The sequence below is a fragment of the Odocoileus virginianus genome, chromosome 23 (genome assembly GCF_023699985.2).
Source record: "Odocoileus virginianus isolate 20LAN1187 ecotype Illinois chromosome 23, Ovbor_1.2, whole genome shotgun sequence".
Classification (NCBI taxonomy): domain Eukaryota; kingdom Metazoa; phylum Chordata; class Mammalia; order Artiodactyla; family Cervidae; genus Odocoileus; species Odocoileus virginianus.
The window spans coordinates 43,608,741-43,625,786 of NC_069696.1; the positions used below are offsets into that span (position 1 = coordinate 43,608,741).

Consider the following 17,046-nt stretch of genomic DNA (forward strand, 5'->3'; position numbering starts at 1 on the left):
AGTGGCAGAAAAATGAACCTGGAACCCTAAGTTAGTCAAACAAAATAATTTGTTCTTTATTCTATAGGTGAATGAACCTTTGAAGACCTTTTTACAGGAAAGTGTGCCTCAGGAAAATTTGGTATTGGTAGGCAGAACTATGTTAAGGCATTGAGCAAATAATACTAGCATGAGATAACAAGAAGTAGAATTATTGTAGGAAGGAAGGGACTAAAATTATTGTAGGAATGATGAGACATATAATCATGCTTACCGTGGGTCAGGCACTGTTTTAAGAGCTTCACGCACATTAACTTATTTAATTCTCACAACAATACTATGATATGGACCCTATTACTATCCCAGTTTAACACATTAGGAAATTAGAACTTTCCAGGATTGGTTGAGGGATAGTGATTTGTTGCTATTAATTATTAAATTATGGGACATCTATGCAATGAGATACCATAAACTGTGAAAATTGATGCCATAGAAGTATGCCTGTTGCTTTGAAAGATGTTCATTATGTGTTAAACCAGGTTTCCATCATATATAATATTTTTCAATTTTGTTCTACTTTGAAGGAATATATGCTGATTATCAATTTTATACCTTTTGTGAAGTTTAAAAAAGTATGTTCTCTCTTCTTCACCCCCACCCCAAACTTCCTCTCCCTAATAGCTGTTGTTCAGTTGCTCAGTTGTGTCCAACTCTTTGTGACCCTATGGATGCAACTTTTGAGGTTTTCCTGTCCTTCACCATCTCCCAAAGTTTGCTCAAACTCATGTCCATTGAGTCAGTGATGCATCCAACCATCTCATCCTCTGTCATACCCTTCTCCTGCCTTCACTCTTTCCCAGCATCAGGGTGTTTTCTAATGAGTAGGCTGTTGGCATCAGGTGACCAAAATATTGGAGCTTCAGCCTAAGTCCTTCCAATGAGTATTCAGGGTTGATTTCCTTTAGGATTGACTGGTTTGATCTCCTGCAGTCCAAGGGACTCTAAAGAGTCTTCTCCAACACCACAGTTTGAAAACATGAATTCTCTGGTGCTCAGGGTAGCTATTATTAATAGAATGATGACTATCCTTGCAGTTATTTTCTTATACACATGTAACAAGTAGATATATGCAAAGTAAATTTTATTTTATCAAAATAATATATGTGGTAGTTTTAAAAGTCATAGCATAGAAAGGCTTATAACAGAGAAAAGCAGCACCGTGTTTTCTCCTTGCTGCTCTTTTTCTTTCCTTCACAATTATTTTCTGAAATACATATTTGAATCTGCTGTATCTCTGCAATTTTTATGTTAAATTACAGTGATATAAACAATAATAGCCATGGAAGGAAAACATACTATGGAAGAAAAAAGCCATCATCTACTGGAGAAAAACACTATATTGAAATACAATTTGTCCCTTTGTTTTATGAAATGCCAAAACAAAGTTAATTTTGGTTGCAAAACTTTTTCCATTGCTTTAGTCCACATCATCCTGTACAATGTTTGTTTGGTTCATAGAGTGTTTATTGAAAAGCGTTCAGAATGCTTATTCAACTGTGAACAAGAAAGGGAAAAATAAAGGGCTAATTATTAACTAATCGAGGCTTACTAGTTCATTTTATAAATTAATCAGGTCCTTTTTTTTTTCCTTTTCCCATCTTATTATCTGTCATTGACCTACTTGTACTACATGAAAACCTTTCTACCCAAAATGTAGAATGTGGAGAACTCTGCTACTTACTGTCTGGTGTGGTAGAGAAGATACTGAAACTCAAACTACAAAAGAGATTTGAGGATTATCTCTTCCATGGATTATCTTCCCAGGACATTTTAGTTTTGTACTGTTTGAATTTAAGAAAACTTTAAAATTGCTAGTTCATTCAACTTATTAATTTTTGATCTGAGTACCTCAGGGTCTAAAAATTATTTTACCAAGCAAATACAGAAAATTATCTGCTTCCCAGTAAACATTTAACACCAACATGTTATTCATAGTTATGGATAATTTTACAAAACTTAGATGCATTTATATTGCTTTAACAACAATAGTCAGCAACAATATTCTCCCCAAAGGATTTACACATTGGTAGTGGTGGGTTAGGATCAGTTCAGTTCAGTTGCTCAGTCATGTCTGACTCTTTGCAACCCCATGGACTGCAGCACGTCAGGCCTCCCTGTCCATCACCAACCCCGGGAGCTTACTCAAACTCATGTCCATTGAGTCGGTGATGCCATCCAACCGTCACATTCTCTAATGTCCCCTTCTCCTCCTGCCTTCTATCTTTCCCAGTATCAGGGTCTTTTCAAATGAGTCAGTTCTTCACATCAGGTGGCCAAAGTATTGTAGTTTCAGCATCAGTCCTTCCAATAAATATTCAGGACTGATTTCCTTCAGGATGGACTGGTTGGACCTCCTTGCAGTCCAAGGGACTCTCAAGAGTCTTCTCCAACACCACAGTTCGATAGCATCAATTCTTCGGCACTCAGCTTTCTTTATAGTCCAAATTTCACATCCATTCATGACTACTGGAAAAACCATAGCTTCAACTAGACAGACCTTTGTTGGCAAAGTAAAGTCTCTGCTTTTTAATATGCTGTCTAGGTTGGTCATAGCTTTTCTTCCAAGGAGCCAGCATCTTTTAATTTCATGGCTGCAGTCACCATCTGCAGTGATTTTGGAGCCCCCCAAAAATAAAGCCTCTCATTGTTGCCATTGTTTCCCCATCTGTTTGCCATGAAGTGATAGGACCAGATGCCATGATCTTAGTTTTCTGAATGTTGAGCTTTAAGCCAACTTTTTCACTCTCCTCTTTCACTTTCATCAAGAGGCTCTTTATTTCTTCTTTGCTTCCTGCCATAAGGGTGGTATCATCTGCATATCTGAGGCTATTGATATTTCTCCCAGCAATCTTGATTCCAGCTTGTGCTTCATCCAGCCCAGTGTTTCTCATGATGTACTCTGCATATAAGTTAAATAAGCAAGGTGACAATATACAGCCTTGATGTACTCCTTTTCCTATTTGGAACCAGTCTGTTGGTCCATGTCCAGTTCTAACTGTTGCTTCTTGACCTGCGTACAGATTTCTCAGGAGGCAGGTCAGGTGGTCTGGTATTCCCATCTCTCTAAGAATTTACCACAATTTATTGTGATCCACACAATCAAAGGCTTTGGCGTAGTCAATAAAACAGAAGTAGATGTTTGTCTCGGAACTGTCTCACTTTTTTGATGATCCAGTAGATGTTGGCAATTTGATCTCTGGTTCCTTTGCCTTTTCTAAATCCAACTTGAACATCTGGAAGTTCACGGTTCGCGTACTGTTGAAGCCTGGCTTGGAGAATTTTGAGTGTTACTTGGCTAGCATGTGAGATGAGTGCAATTGTGTACAGGTGGTTTGAGCATTAAGGGTGGTGTATTAGGGAGGTGACTGTAAACCAAGACAAAAAGAAGATTTGGCGTAATATAAATGTGAGTATATAAATGTTTATTTCCTATTTCTTGAAGGACAACTGTTAGACTTCCTAAGGTAAAATGATGAGATGCTTTAACACCCTTGTGAATATAGCACTCTGACTCCTTAAGCCCATAGAGATGATGACTCCTAAGGGGAAAGAATATCAGATTTGATTAGTTATACTGATGTCACTTAATCACTACATCTGTGGAAAATTAACAAGACTTTCTTGGTGAAATGATGGGATTGGAATGGGCAAAGAGAACAAAATGATCTATTCTGAATAATCTTCTAGAATAGTGCTGTTCAATAGAAATTTCTGTAATGATGGAAGCATTCTTCACGTGTGCTGTCCAATATGGTCACTAGTAGCCACACATGTGGCTATTGAGAGGCCTTGATATATGGCAAGTGTGATTGAGGAACTGAAATTTTAATTTTAACTAGTTTAAATGGCTACACATGCCTAGTGGCTACCATGTTGATCATTGTGATTCTGAAATATGCCTTTCTTTTCATTTTAACCACTCCTACTCATAAGTAAGGCATAGTCATTATTCTGGAAGATCACAAGGCCTGTGGAAAAGATGGATAGATATTTAAAATGAAAAACATAAAAGAAGCAAGGGTCGAGAGGAACAGAATATACATGAAATCTTAGAGAAAATTAACATGAGGCAAAGGAGGTTGAACCTTCCAGGGGTGACATCTATTTTGGATTTGCTCTTGTGGACTGCCCCATTTCTTCACAATGGAAGATGCAAAGTAAGCAGTCTTCTGCCTCCACCCCAGAATTTCCCGAGATATCTATTAGGCATAGGACTTAATGATGCTAATTTCATTGGAAAAAATGTACAGCCCCACCTTCCTCAGAAACCCGTTATGAAAAAATTAATTTGGTATTCTCTACACTCGGTGAGTTAATGCCACATAATTTAACGTCTATTTATTACCAGATTCTTTATTTTTATTAGAAATTTGAAAATGGACTTTACTCCTTCTCTCTCTTAGATGGTTACAACATCCCCTAATAAAGGGTTCAAATTTTCATTCACTTGGTCAGAGTGATTAAATAGGATGTTAAAAGTGTTCTTTTTTTCCCAAAGGTGTCCTAGGTTTTTCAAGGTGGCTTTTCTATATTAACTTGGATTTATTTCACCAAGTTTAAACAATAAGATTGATTCATTTAATTATTTTATTTCTTTATATGATTTTTATGTTTACAAATTAAACTTTGCTAACAGTCACTATTATTTAATGGCAGTTAGTGATTTAATTTAGGAACTTCATTTAAAAATACTGAGAAACTTGTCCCATATGTTTTTTTTTGGTCCCATAATTTTTAAAACTTATAAGAATGGTTTTATCAGCTAGAAATAAGAAGATGATAAAGAGGTAAAAAGTGATGAGATGGCATTTCAAATTTTAGAATAACATGACTTTTTATTACTTTAAATCTTCTAAATATACATTTTGAAGAATTTATATAATATTTTCCTCTCTCTAGATTTTTGCTTCAATGTCTTGAAGACCTTGATGCCAATCTGCGGAAATTAAACTCTCGTCTATTTGTGATTCGTGGACAACCAGCAGATGTGTTTCCCCGGCTTTTCAAGGTAATTAAAAAAATCTTTGCTTAAAAGAAAAGTCTTCTGTCAGAGAAGACACATTTTGGGGGGTAATTTAAATTTTAGCATGGGAAATGTAAAATTTTTAAATAAAATATATGTGGGTTTTTTCCTAAATGAAAATGTTACACAGACAGTGTGAAATCAGACTGTGAAAAAAATGATTTACATTGAAAAGTTAAATCTTTCTTCTACTTTAAACTGCTAGTTCCCCTCTCAGAAGCAACAGCTACTACCACTTTCTTATGTATGTGTTAGAAATATTCCTTGCATAAAGAAGAATGCATATATGTATGTATATTTATATACATATATTTGTGTGGTTTATGTGTATGTTACTATCCTCTGTTTTTAAAACCAAGATGAGAACATGCTATTATATCGTTCTATGCCATGCTTTATTCACATAATCATATATTTTGGATATTATTCCATGTTACTTTCTCAGTCTTTTAAATGGCTTCATAGTATTCCATTGTGTAGATATGCTATAGTTTCTTTTTAAAAAAATTATTATTGACTTATAATTTATATTTCAGGTATACAGTGTAGTGATTCAATATTTTTATTGATTACACCCCATGCAAAGTTATTATCACTTAGCATAAATGTCCTCAAGGCCTTGCCATTTGCAGTGCTGTTGCAAATGGCAAGATTTCATTCTTTCTTTTTATGGCTGAATAATATTTCTCTGTGTGTGTGTGTAAATCATTATTCATCTGTTGGCAGGCACTTAGGTTGCTTCCATATATTGGCTGTTGTAAATAATGCTGATGTGAACATTGAGGTACATACATCTTTTTGAATTAATGTCTTTGTTTTCTTCAGATAAATACTGGGAGTAGAGTTGTTGGATTATATTACCATATGATCTGTGTTCTATTTTTTATTTTCTGAGCATATCATTTCTTTCACTAGCTTTCTATTGAACACTTAGTTGTTTTTCCACAGGCCTTTTGCTAATTCAAGTTATGCTGTCAGTGAATGTCCTTGTTCAAATATACATGTCTTTGCTCACATTTGCTAGTACATTTGTGGGATAACTCTTGTAAGACTTTCTGAGTCAAAGGACTATAACAATTGACATGCTACAAAACTGTAATTTTTTTAACTTGGTAGAATCTTAAAGATCTCCTGATCTTATTTTCCCCCATTTTGTCCACATGAAAAATTTAGTCCTAAGGAGATTAAATGAGCTGACTAAGGTCATAAAAGTAGCTCATGGAAGTGCTCAGGCTGAGTTTCCTGGCTTAGTTCATCCCTTCCTATTTACTGCAGTTAGAATTCCTAATGTATATCTGTTTTTTTCTTACAACAGTTTGATTCATCAAATTTTAATAATAGCATTGTTTCTATTTCGAATGCAGAAGAGCACAATTCCTTTTCCTGAGTGGAAATATCCCCAATTCTGGGAATTTAATTAACACTACCTTGCCTTTTTTCATCAGCATGAAAGAAATTTTTAATGTTTAGGACATGACTAATGCAACAGTTGTGGCTAGTGAAAATTTATTTTACCAAGTTTTCTTACTACTATAGCTGCTTAGTCAGAATTTAACCTAGGTACGTGCAAGAGCTCTAAGAAGAAAGTATATGAGGAACAATGGTAATAGTTGATCAGCAACTCATATGTATAAAGTATATGTGAATAACTGCTTCAACGCTATCTAAGTCCATGTATTATAAGTAAATTGAATCTTGAGGATTTTTAAGTACCTTTAAAATAACAAAACATTTATTTACCTGCTTTGAAAAAAATGGTTTAAGTAAGCGAGTCTTTTGTGTTCTTTATTTTGAGCTTGCTTCTGTCTGAAATAGCATATTACTGGATCAGACTGTCTTCTGAATTTAGATGCTATGCTTCCTGTCTTCTCACTTTGACAAAGAGGCAGTGGTTTCTACAAAGGCCATAAAATACAGATACATGAATATATATTACTATACCTAGAGTGCTTATTATTTGATTTTGATATAGCCCATATAAAATATATTTTATGAAAACATTCAGGTTTATTTAATATGTCAGAACATAGAGGGAGTTAATTCCTCTTTTTATTGTATTGTTTTTATTTTTACTGTTTTTGTTTAGAGGTACTGTATGCATGTATTTCAGAAATGAGTCCAAGTGTGTACACAATAAAAAGGAGGTCTCCTTATCCCTGACCCTTAACACCCCCAGTTTTTCTGAGGAGGAAGAGTCTTTTGTCAGTAACTTGCTGACTCATTTACATTATTGTTTCTGGTTTTATTATTCTAGTATAGCAAATAGTGAGAACTTTTAATGGGTAAGTAATTCAACTTCTTCCCACATTGGAGATAAAACTGATTTAGACCTGATAACAGTGCCTTTAATTTAATGGGACAGTGACAGTGATTTTAGTACTGATGTCTCCTCTAGTGTACACCCTCTCTATAGTATTCATTTGTTTTATTCTGTTTATACTGAATAGATTTAGGAATGGGGCCAGAACATTTTTTAAAACATATATTTGCACACACCTGTATCTGATAAACTTGTTTTTTCTTATGTGTTTTCTACTTAGAATTTTTCTGTTAAATTCTACTTAATGTAAGCTGACAAGATGGCTTTTTTAAAAACTTGTTGTAGTTTTTTCATGTTCTACTGAGGGAATGATAAACTTAGCAGACATTAGCCTAGGCAAAACTTGAATGACACTATTAAGCTTAGGTGTCTTACATAAATTATTATTACTATGCAGTTAAATCTTATATTGTCTACATTTGGTGCCAGACTGATAAGCTGTTAAGGCAGTGCATATTCTAGGGCCTGCAGAAGCTTTTTATGAAGAGTTTAAAGTACTGGTGTAAAAAATTCTCATTATATCCAAGAAACAAGGGACATGTGTCTAAATCTTTATAGATGGACATATTGAAGAATAATAAAATGTTTTGTTCAAAATCACAGAATAAATCAAAGAAGAACATATAAAGCCACTAACGTTGTTCAGTCACTAAGTCATGTCCGACTGTTTGCAACCCCGTGGACTGTATTAGGGTTAGGGCTAGGGTAGCACACTAGACCTTCCTGTCCTTCACTGTCTCCTGGAGTTTGCTCAAATTCTTGTCCATTGAGTCAGTGATGCTATCTAACCATCTCATCCTCTGCCACTAACATTTCACACGCCTAAATTTATATTATGCTTTTTGAGTCATTTTGGATTCTTTGGATTCTTTATTATTTCATGGTACATGCTCATTTGAATAAGATAATTCATTTGTCAGGTATTGCTTGAGTGCCTGCTGTGTATACACGACAGTGTTCAAGGTGCTGGGGACATAATGGTGAACCAAAGAGAAATTTCCTACCTTCACAGATCTTACACTGTATTGGGAAAGAGACCAATAATAAAATAAATATGTAATGTCAAGTGATGGTAGATGCTAAAATAAAATGTGAGAAAGAAAGCCCCGAGGTGAGGGAAGGGTAGTTAATTTATATGGAGTCATAGAAGGCCTCACTGATGTGGTGACATTTGAGCAAATGTATGAAGAGATGAGCCATGCAAGTATCTGGGGTGTGATATATTGAATCCACAAAATTTTGCAAGTTGTTCATCAAAGGGTAGACTTTTTTTCCCCACCCCCTTAAATCTGGGTTGGCCTTATATGTTGTTTTGACTAAGTGCCAAAGGAGTCCAAATCCTAGGCCTCAAGCAACCTTGCAGCTTCTACCTTTGCCCACTGGAATGCTCCTTGTACTGGGTAAGGACTGGGCTAGAATGTCAAATTGTGGGAGACCACCTGTAGAGTGGGGCTTCCCAGGTGACTCAGTAGTAAAGAATCCTCCTGCCAACACAGGAGATGCAAGAGATGCAGGTTCAATCCCTGGGTCAGGAAGATATCCTGGAGTAGGAAATTACAGCCTCCTCCAGTATTCTTGCCTTGGAAGTCCCATGGAGAGAGGAACCTAGCGGGCTACAGTTCATGGGGTTGCAAAGAGTCAGGCATGACTGAGCAACTGAGCGTGCATGCACTTAAAGAGAGAATGGGCCAACCAGCAGCCAGCCCCAAGGCCTGAAATGTATGATAGAGGTCATTTAGGTCATCTGGTACCAGCCAAGCTGCCCACTGATTGCAGGCACATGAGTGAGCCCAGGTGAGACCAACAGAAGAACCATCTAGTTAACTGAGAGTCTTGGAAAATTAATCCGTTGTTTTAAGCTACTGAGTGACTGCAACATGGGGAAAGAGTGTCACAGGCAGAGGGAGCCACAGTTACAGAGGCCCTGATGTAGATGTGGCCCATGACTTGTTTAGGAACAGCAAGGAGGCCAGTGTGCTCTAGAAGGAGCACAGTGAGCAAAAATAAGAGATATGGTCAGAGAGATTGCAGGAGCCAGATCATAGGGTTTTGCCATGTTTTATGGCTTTTACTCTGAGTGAAATGGGATGCCACGGGAGATCACTGAGTAGAGGAGTGACATGATTTCACTTACATTTTAGAAGAATCACTCTGGCTGTACAGAATAGAAATTGAATGGAAATGCTGTAAAGAGTCAAGCAGAAGGGTCACTTAGGAGGCCAAGGCAGTTATACAGAAACTCGAGGATGGTGACCAGGACTGGAAGAGCAGTGGGGGGTTGAGGAATGGTAGGGTTTTAAATACATTTTTAAATAGAGGCTATAGAGTTTATTTATATGTGGTATTTGAGAGTCCAAGGATAGCTTCTAGGTTTTTAGCCTGGGCAAGTGACCCAGTGGTTTGCCATTCAGTGAGATGAGGAAGACTCTAGGAGGAACAACTTGAGGGAAAAATTCAGTTCAGTTCGGTTCAGTTGCTCAGTCGTGTCCGACTCTTTGCGACCCCATGAATCGCAGCACACCAGGCCTCCCTGTCCATCACCAACTCCCGGAGATCACTCAGACTCATGCCCATCGAGTCAGTGGTGCCATCCAACCGTCTCATCCTCTGTCATCACCTTCTCCTCCTGCTCCCAATGAGGGTCTTTTCCAATGAGTCAACTCTTCCCATAAGGTGGCCAAAGTACTGCAGTTTCAGCTTCAGCATCAGTCCTTCCAATGAACACCCAGGACTTATCTCCTTCAGGATGGACTGGTTGGATCTCCTTGCAGTCCAAGGGACTCTCAAGAGTCTTCTCCAACACCACAGTTCAAAAGCATCAATTCATTGGCACTCAGCTTTCTTCACAGTCCAACTCTCACATCCATACATGACCACTGGGAAAACCATACCCTTGACTAGACGGACCTTTGTTGGCAAAGTAATGTCTCTGCTTTTTAATATGCTGTCTAGGTTGGTCATAACTTTTCTTCCAAGGAGTAAGCATCTTTTAATTTCATGGCTGCAGTCACCATCTGCAGTGATTTTGGAGCCCAAAAAACAAAGTTTGACACTGTTTCCACTGTTTCCCCATCTATTTCCCATGAGGTGATGGGACCAGATGCCATGATCTTAGTTTTTTTGAATGTTGAGCTTTAAGCCAGCTTTTCCACTCTCCTCTTTCACTTTCATCAAGAGGCTTTTTAGTTCCTGTTCACTTTCTGCCATAAGGGTGGTATCATCTGCATAACTGAGCTTATTGATATTTCTCCTGGCAATCTTAATTCCAGCCTGTGCTTCTTCCAGCCCAGCGTTTCTCATGATGTACTCTATAAGTTGAATAAGCAGGGTGACAATATACAGCCTTGATGTATTCCTTTTCCTATTTGGAACCAGTCTGTTGGTCCATGTCCAATTCTAACTGTTGCTTCCTGACCTGCATATAGGTTTCTCAAGAGGTGGGTCAGGTGGTCTGGTGTTCCCATCTCTTTCAGAATTTTCCACAGTTTATTGTGATCCACACAGTGAAAGGCTTTGACATTGTCAGTAAAGCAGAAATAGATGTTTTTCTGGAACTCTCTTGCTTTTCAATGATCCATTGGATGTTGGCAATTTGATCTCTGGTTTCTCTGCCTTTTCTAAAATCAGCTTGAACATCTGGAAGTTTACAGTTCACGTATTGCTGAAGCCTGGCTTGGAGAATTTTGAGCATTACTTTACTAGCGTGTGAGATGAGTGCAATTGTGCGATAGTTTGAGCATTCTTTGGCATTGCCTTTCTTTGGGATTGGAATGAAAGCTGACCTTTTCCAGTCCTGTGGCCACTGCTGAATTTTCTAAATTTGCTGGCCTATTGAGTGCAGCACTTTCACAGCATCATCTTTTAGGATTTAAAATCGCTCAACTGGAATTCCATCACCTCCACTATCTTTGTTCATAGTGATGCTTTCTAAGGCCCACCTGACTTCACATTCTAGGATGTCTGGCTCTAGGTGAGTGATCACACCATCGTGATTATCTGGGTCGTGAAGATCTTTTTTGTACAATTCTTCTGTGTATTCTTGCCACCTCTTCTTAATATCTTCTGCTTCTGTTAGGTCCTTATCATTTCTGTCCTTTATCGAACCCATCTTTGCATGAAATGTTCCCTTGGTGTCTGATTTTCTTGAAGAGATCTCTAGTCTTTCCCATTCTGTTGTTTTCCTCTATTTCTTTGCATTGATCGCTGAGGAAGGCTTTCTTATCTCTCCTTACTAGTCTTTGGAACTCTGCATTCAAATGGGAATATCTTTCCTTTACTCCTTTGCTTTTCGCTTCTCTTCTTTTCACAGCTATTTGTAAGGCCTCCTCAGACAAACATTTTGCCTTTTTGCATTTCTTTTCCATGGGAAAAATTAGGAGTTCATTATTTTTAACATTTTAAGTTTGAGATGCCTTTTAGACATATAAATGTGTTTGTTGAGTGTCATTCAACTCCAGAGCTCAGGGGAGAAGTCTGCAGTAAATTTAGCAACCTTAAATATAAATTCTGTTTAAAACCCTGAAACTAGATTTTTTTTTTTTTTTAGATTTATTTAATAAAGGAAGGGGTAATGGATGAATGGGCAGAAATTTTTAGACCTTTACCTTCATTATATTTTGGTTATTTTGTGAGCTAACATTTTTTAATGTAATTATACTGCTTTAAATGCTTTCTCCAAGGAAGTTTGTGATTTATAACTTTGTTTTGCTATAAAATTTTATGTTTCTTGTTTTCACAATATTACTCGTGACTGTGTAAGAATTTTATATCCATTTAATAGTTCATATTATGCCTTCTGAGTGGTTAAACAAATAATTGTGATACACAAAAACAGATAGGAATCTTTGTGCTTAAAATTGCGAAATGTATACTTATTTCACTTGAAAATATTTTAATACTGTAACAATCCTATTGTTATATTTACTGTTGAAACCTATGCTGGGACTTCCCTGATGGTCCAGTGACTAAGACTCCACACTCACAATGCAGGGGGCCTGGGTTCAATCCCTGGTAATGGAACTAGATCCCACATGCTGCATCCAAAGATCCCGCTTGCCACAACTAAGTCACAGTGCAGACAAATAGATAAGTATTAAAAAATAAAAAATAAAACCTGTGAAGAGTAGATAGAGACTTCCACTTCTGATTAAGATGTGCAGAGTTGCAGTAGACCATTCACTCCTGTCTTAATAATGTAAGGAAAGTAAATATGCCTTAGTATCATAGAGTTTTTGTTTGTTTGTTTTTAACCTATTAGAGAGGTGATGACACAAATAAACCTAATAAATTAAGTTCCATTAGAGGATGGGCCTTTCATAGGAAAGAAGATACACATGGCTACACCCCTGGCATCACAGCAGGAAGAGAAGGGAATTTACCATAGTTCAGAGTAAAGAGAAACTCTTTGAAATTTTACCAAAGTCTTTGTGGTAATATGTGTGCTGACATGGCAGATTAGAATTCCAAGAAGCCCTAGTCACAGAGCAAGTTTGTACCCACTCTCCAGTACTTTTCTTCAGTGCATTCATGAAGCACCAGTGGCAGCATGCCAAAGGCTGGGGTGAAGCAAAAGGGTTGAGAGGGATCCCTCTTAAGTGCACTAGGAATTCACTTAGTGCAAAGGAGCTGTTCTCTGAAGCTGGTGACAGGACATCAGTGTAGAAAGATGCCTCGAAAAGTGCAGAAAATTAGGGGACAGGGTTGGAAAACAAGGAGAAATCCTCAGCAAGCAAAGCTGCTGGGTAGACAGCAAAGCAAAGAGAAATGTCATATGGTTTGTAAAGCTAGTGCCCAAGCTGTAAAGCAGAGAGAGACAGCTGGAGTCTTATTACGATTCAGATCTTAAGCCCTGTAGAAGGAGAATCTGAATCCTGCCTGCCTTCAAAATATTTGAAGCCAGTGGTGAATAAAATTTAAGTAAAGCAGCAACAAGGCCCAGACCCGGCTCAATTACAGACTCCATCAATTTGACTTCTATCAGTCAGAGCAAAGACTATGTACTTTTCTAGAGATAAATATTGTTTATTCTGTCTCTAATCTTTTATACCATTGTCTGTCATATGATCACTAATTATGAGACACATGAAGAAGCAAGTATATATAACTTGCAATCAAGTAAAAGGAAACAGAAACAGTCCCACAGTTCATGTGGATCTTGGGATTAGGATAAAAAAGGACTTTACAATTGTTATTCTACAGATAGTGGAGGTCTGACAAAGGTCTGTATAGTCAAAGCTATGGTTTTTCCAGTAGTCATGTACAGGTGTGAGAGTTGGACCATAAAGAAGGCTGAGCACCGAAGAATTGATGCTTTTGAACTGTGGTGTTGGAGAAGATTTTTGAGAGTCCCTTGGACTGCAAGGAGATCAATCCAGTCAATCCTAAAGGAAATCAACTCTGAATATTCATTAGAAGGACTGATGCTGAAGTTCTAATACTTTGGCCACCTGATATGAAGAACCAACTCATTAGAAAAGACGCTGGTACTAAGAAAGATTGAAGGCAGGAGGAGAAGGGGATGATAGAGGATGAGCTGCTTGGATGGCATCACTGACTCAATGGACATGAGTTTGAGCAAACTCTGGGACATGGTGAAGGACAGGGAAACTTGGCATGCTGCAGTTCATGGGTCGCAAAGAATTGGACATGTCCGAGCTACTGAACAACAAGGATAGTAGAGAATCTAGTCAAGAGGTGAAAAATGATGTGAAGAGATGGTAATTTAATACAGAAATGGAAAATATTAAAAAGGACCAAATAAAATCTTAGAACTGAAACATACTATCAAAATGAAGAATTCATTAATTGGGTTCATTAATTGGATATCTGGATTGAACAGCACAGAAAAAAAGATCTTGAACTTGAAGACAGTCAGTATCCCAACTGAAGCACAAAGAGAAGGAAGATTTTTTTAAAAGGGGAATAGGGTGTTTGAGATCTCTGGAACAATAGTAAATGGCCTAAGATATGTGTACTTACAGTCCTAAAGAAAAGAGGGAAAGAGAGATTGGGACAGAAAAAAAATATTTGAAGAGATAATTGAGTTTCCAAAATTGATGGAAGGTATCAACCTACAGTGCCAAGAAGCTCAACAGACCCCAAACAACATAAATATAAAGGAAATCACATCTTGTCACATCATAATCGATTAACTGAAAACCAAAGATGGAAAATTTTATAAGCAGCTAGAGGATAAAAGATATATTCAGGGAACCATGATAATAGTGTTCAGTATTTTCTTACAGAATGGAGTGGCAGCTTTAAAAAACTAGAAATAGCCCTATTTACTTAGCAAAAACTTTCATTTTTTTAAAAAGAGAAGGCACAATGAAGGCATTTTTAGGCACAAAAAAGCAGAAATAATTTTTCCCATCATATCTATACTATAAAAAATACTAATATTAAAGGAAATTCTGCTAGGTGAAAGAAAATAATTCTAGGCTAAAGAATTCTAGGCAAGAAGAAAGAGCACTAAATACATGGGTAAATATAAAAGACCTCTGTTTTCATTATTTTTAGTTATGTACGTTCATATGTCCTATTTTCGGAAGACCACTGACAGATTAAAGCCAACTAATATTGATAAATTGTAGGGAATAATACCAATATCTTGGGACTTGACACACATATGAAATAAAATTTATTGCAGGATCACATAAGGTAGGAAAAAGATAAATGAAAGTATATGTAAATTCTTAACAGCATTCAATTGTAATATATTATTTGAAGGTAGACTAAAATAACAGTATACAAAGTGCTATTTCTAAAAAGTTAATAGAGGAATTTTAAATGGAATTCTAAAAATATCTCTCATTCAAATAAAGGTAGCTAGGGGGCACAGAGGGCTTTCCAGGTAGTGCTAGTGGTAAAGAATCTGCCTGCCAATGCAGGAGACTCAGGAGACAAGGGTTCGGTCCCTAGGTTCGGAAAATCCTCTTGAGTAGGAAATGGTATGCCAATCCAGTATTCTTGCTGCGAAACCCCATGGACAGAGGAACCTGCAGGACTATAATCCATGGGGCTACAGAATCTGACATGACTGGGCGACCGAGCACAAGGGAGCACAGGGGAGTAAACGAAAAGGTGAACCAAAGGACAGCTTACCAACATGGTAAAATTAAGCACAGCTGTATCAGTAATTATATTAAATGTAAATAGTCTGTATTAAACTCTTCATTTAAAGACAGTTTATCAGAGGCTTCCCTGGTGGTCTTAGCCCCTTGGCAGGCTTCTTCTCTATAGGGATGGTTGTACCTGAGGCAGCACACCTCGTTCATAATGAGGTGTGAATCTCAGCCAGGGAAGAAAGAAAACTTTCTTAATTCATTGCTTAATTATTGTCCCTTCATTTAGAGGTGGTAGCTGCTTAGAACAGTACTATCCAACAGACATGTGTAATTTAAAATTTTCTAACATCTATATTTTAAAAAGTAAGAAGAAAAACATGAAGTTAATTTTCTTTTATTTATATTTTCTTTAACATAGTATATCTAAAATACTATCTTTCAATATAAAATCAATATAAAACAACTATACTGTTTTAACCTTTTTTATATTAATATGAAGTCTTTGAAATCCAGAGTATATTTTATGCTTATAGGATGTCTGTATTCCAACTAGCCACATTTCAAATACTCAGAAGCTGCTTCTGTGCCTAGTGGTTATCTACTGTATTGGACAGTATAGCCTTAACTCCTCTTCTACTCCTTACCATTGTCGACCACCTTTTACTTGCTGACAGTTCTTCAGATTAAATTTTCCCTGTTCAAATTACTAATGTGGTTTCTGTCACCTGATTGAACTCGGAGTCAGAGTTCAGTTTTCTCTTGAAAAGATTAGTAAAATTGACAAACTGTTATCAATACTGATCAGGGCCCAAAAGGGAGAAAACACAAATTACCTTTATCAAGAATAAAAAAGGGGACATCACTAGATTGTCTCTAAACTTTAAAAACATAAAGGGTATTATAAATGTCATAATGTCAATATAAACTAAAGAACATAGTGTCAATATGAACAAAAGAACTAAAGAGCCTCTTGATAAAAGTGAAAGAGGAGAGAGAAAAAGTTGGCTTAAAACTCAACATTCAGAAAACTAAGATCATGGCATCCAGTCCCGTCACTTCATGGCAAATAGATGGGGAAACAAAGAAAACTGTGACAGACTTTGTTTTTTTGGACTCCAAAATCACTGCAGGTGGTGACTGCAGCCATGAAATTAAAAGACGCTTGCTCCTTGAAAGAAAAGCTATGACCAACCTAGACAGCATATTAAAAAGCAGACACATTACTATGCCAACAAAGGTCTGTCTAGTTGAAGCTATGGACATGAGTTTGAGTAATCTCCGGGAGTTGGTGATGGACAGGGAACCCTGGCATGCTGCAGTCCATGGGGTTGCAGAGAGTCAGACACGACTGAGCGACTGAAGTGAACTGAATGTCAATATATTATTACAACTAAGATGAAATGAAAAATACTCTTGAAAAGTGCAACTTCTTAAAATTTCAGAAGAAAAAAAAGAAAAGTTGAATAGCCCTCTCTTTACAAAACTGAATTTATAATCAAAAACCTTCCAATAAGTAAAACTCCGGGTCCCAGATGGCTTATTAATTCTATCACATATTTAAGAAATTAAGAAATATCACATGTTTAAGAAAGAAAGAA

General features: G+C 36.9%; 1 protein-coding gene across 6 annotated transcripts in view; it reads left to right on the forward strand.

The window, feature by feature from the left end:
* Positions 1 to 17,046, forward strand: part of CRY1 (cryptochrome circadian regulator 1) — a 101,798-nt gene that overhangs the window by 52,231 nt on the left and 32,521 nt on the right. For all 6 annotated transcript variants that reach the window (XM_070454005.1, XM_070454003.1, XM_070454004.1 and 3 more), the window contains exon 2: positions 4,939 to 5,047. In XM_070454005.1, the coding sequence (XP_070310106.1) occupies positions 4,939 to 5,047 (109 nt within the window). The remainder of the gene's footprint in view (positions 1 to 4,938; positions 5,048 to 17,046) is intronic.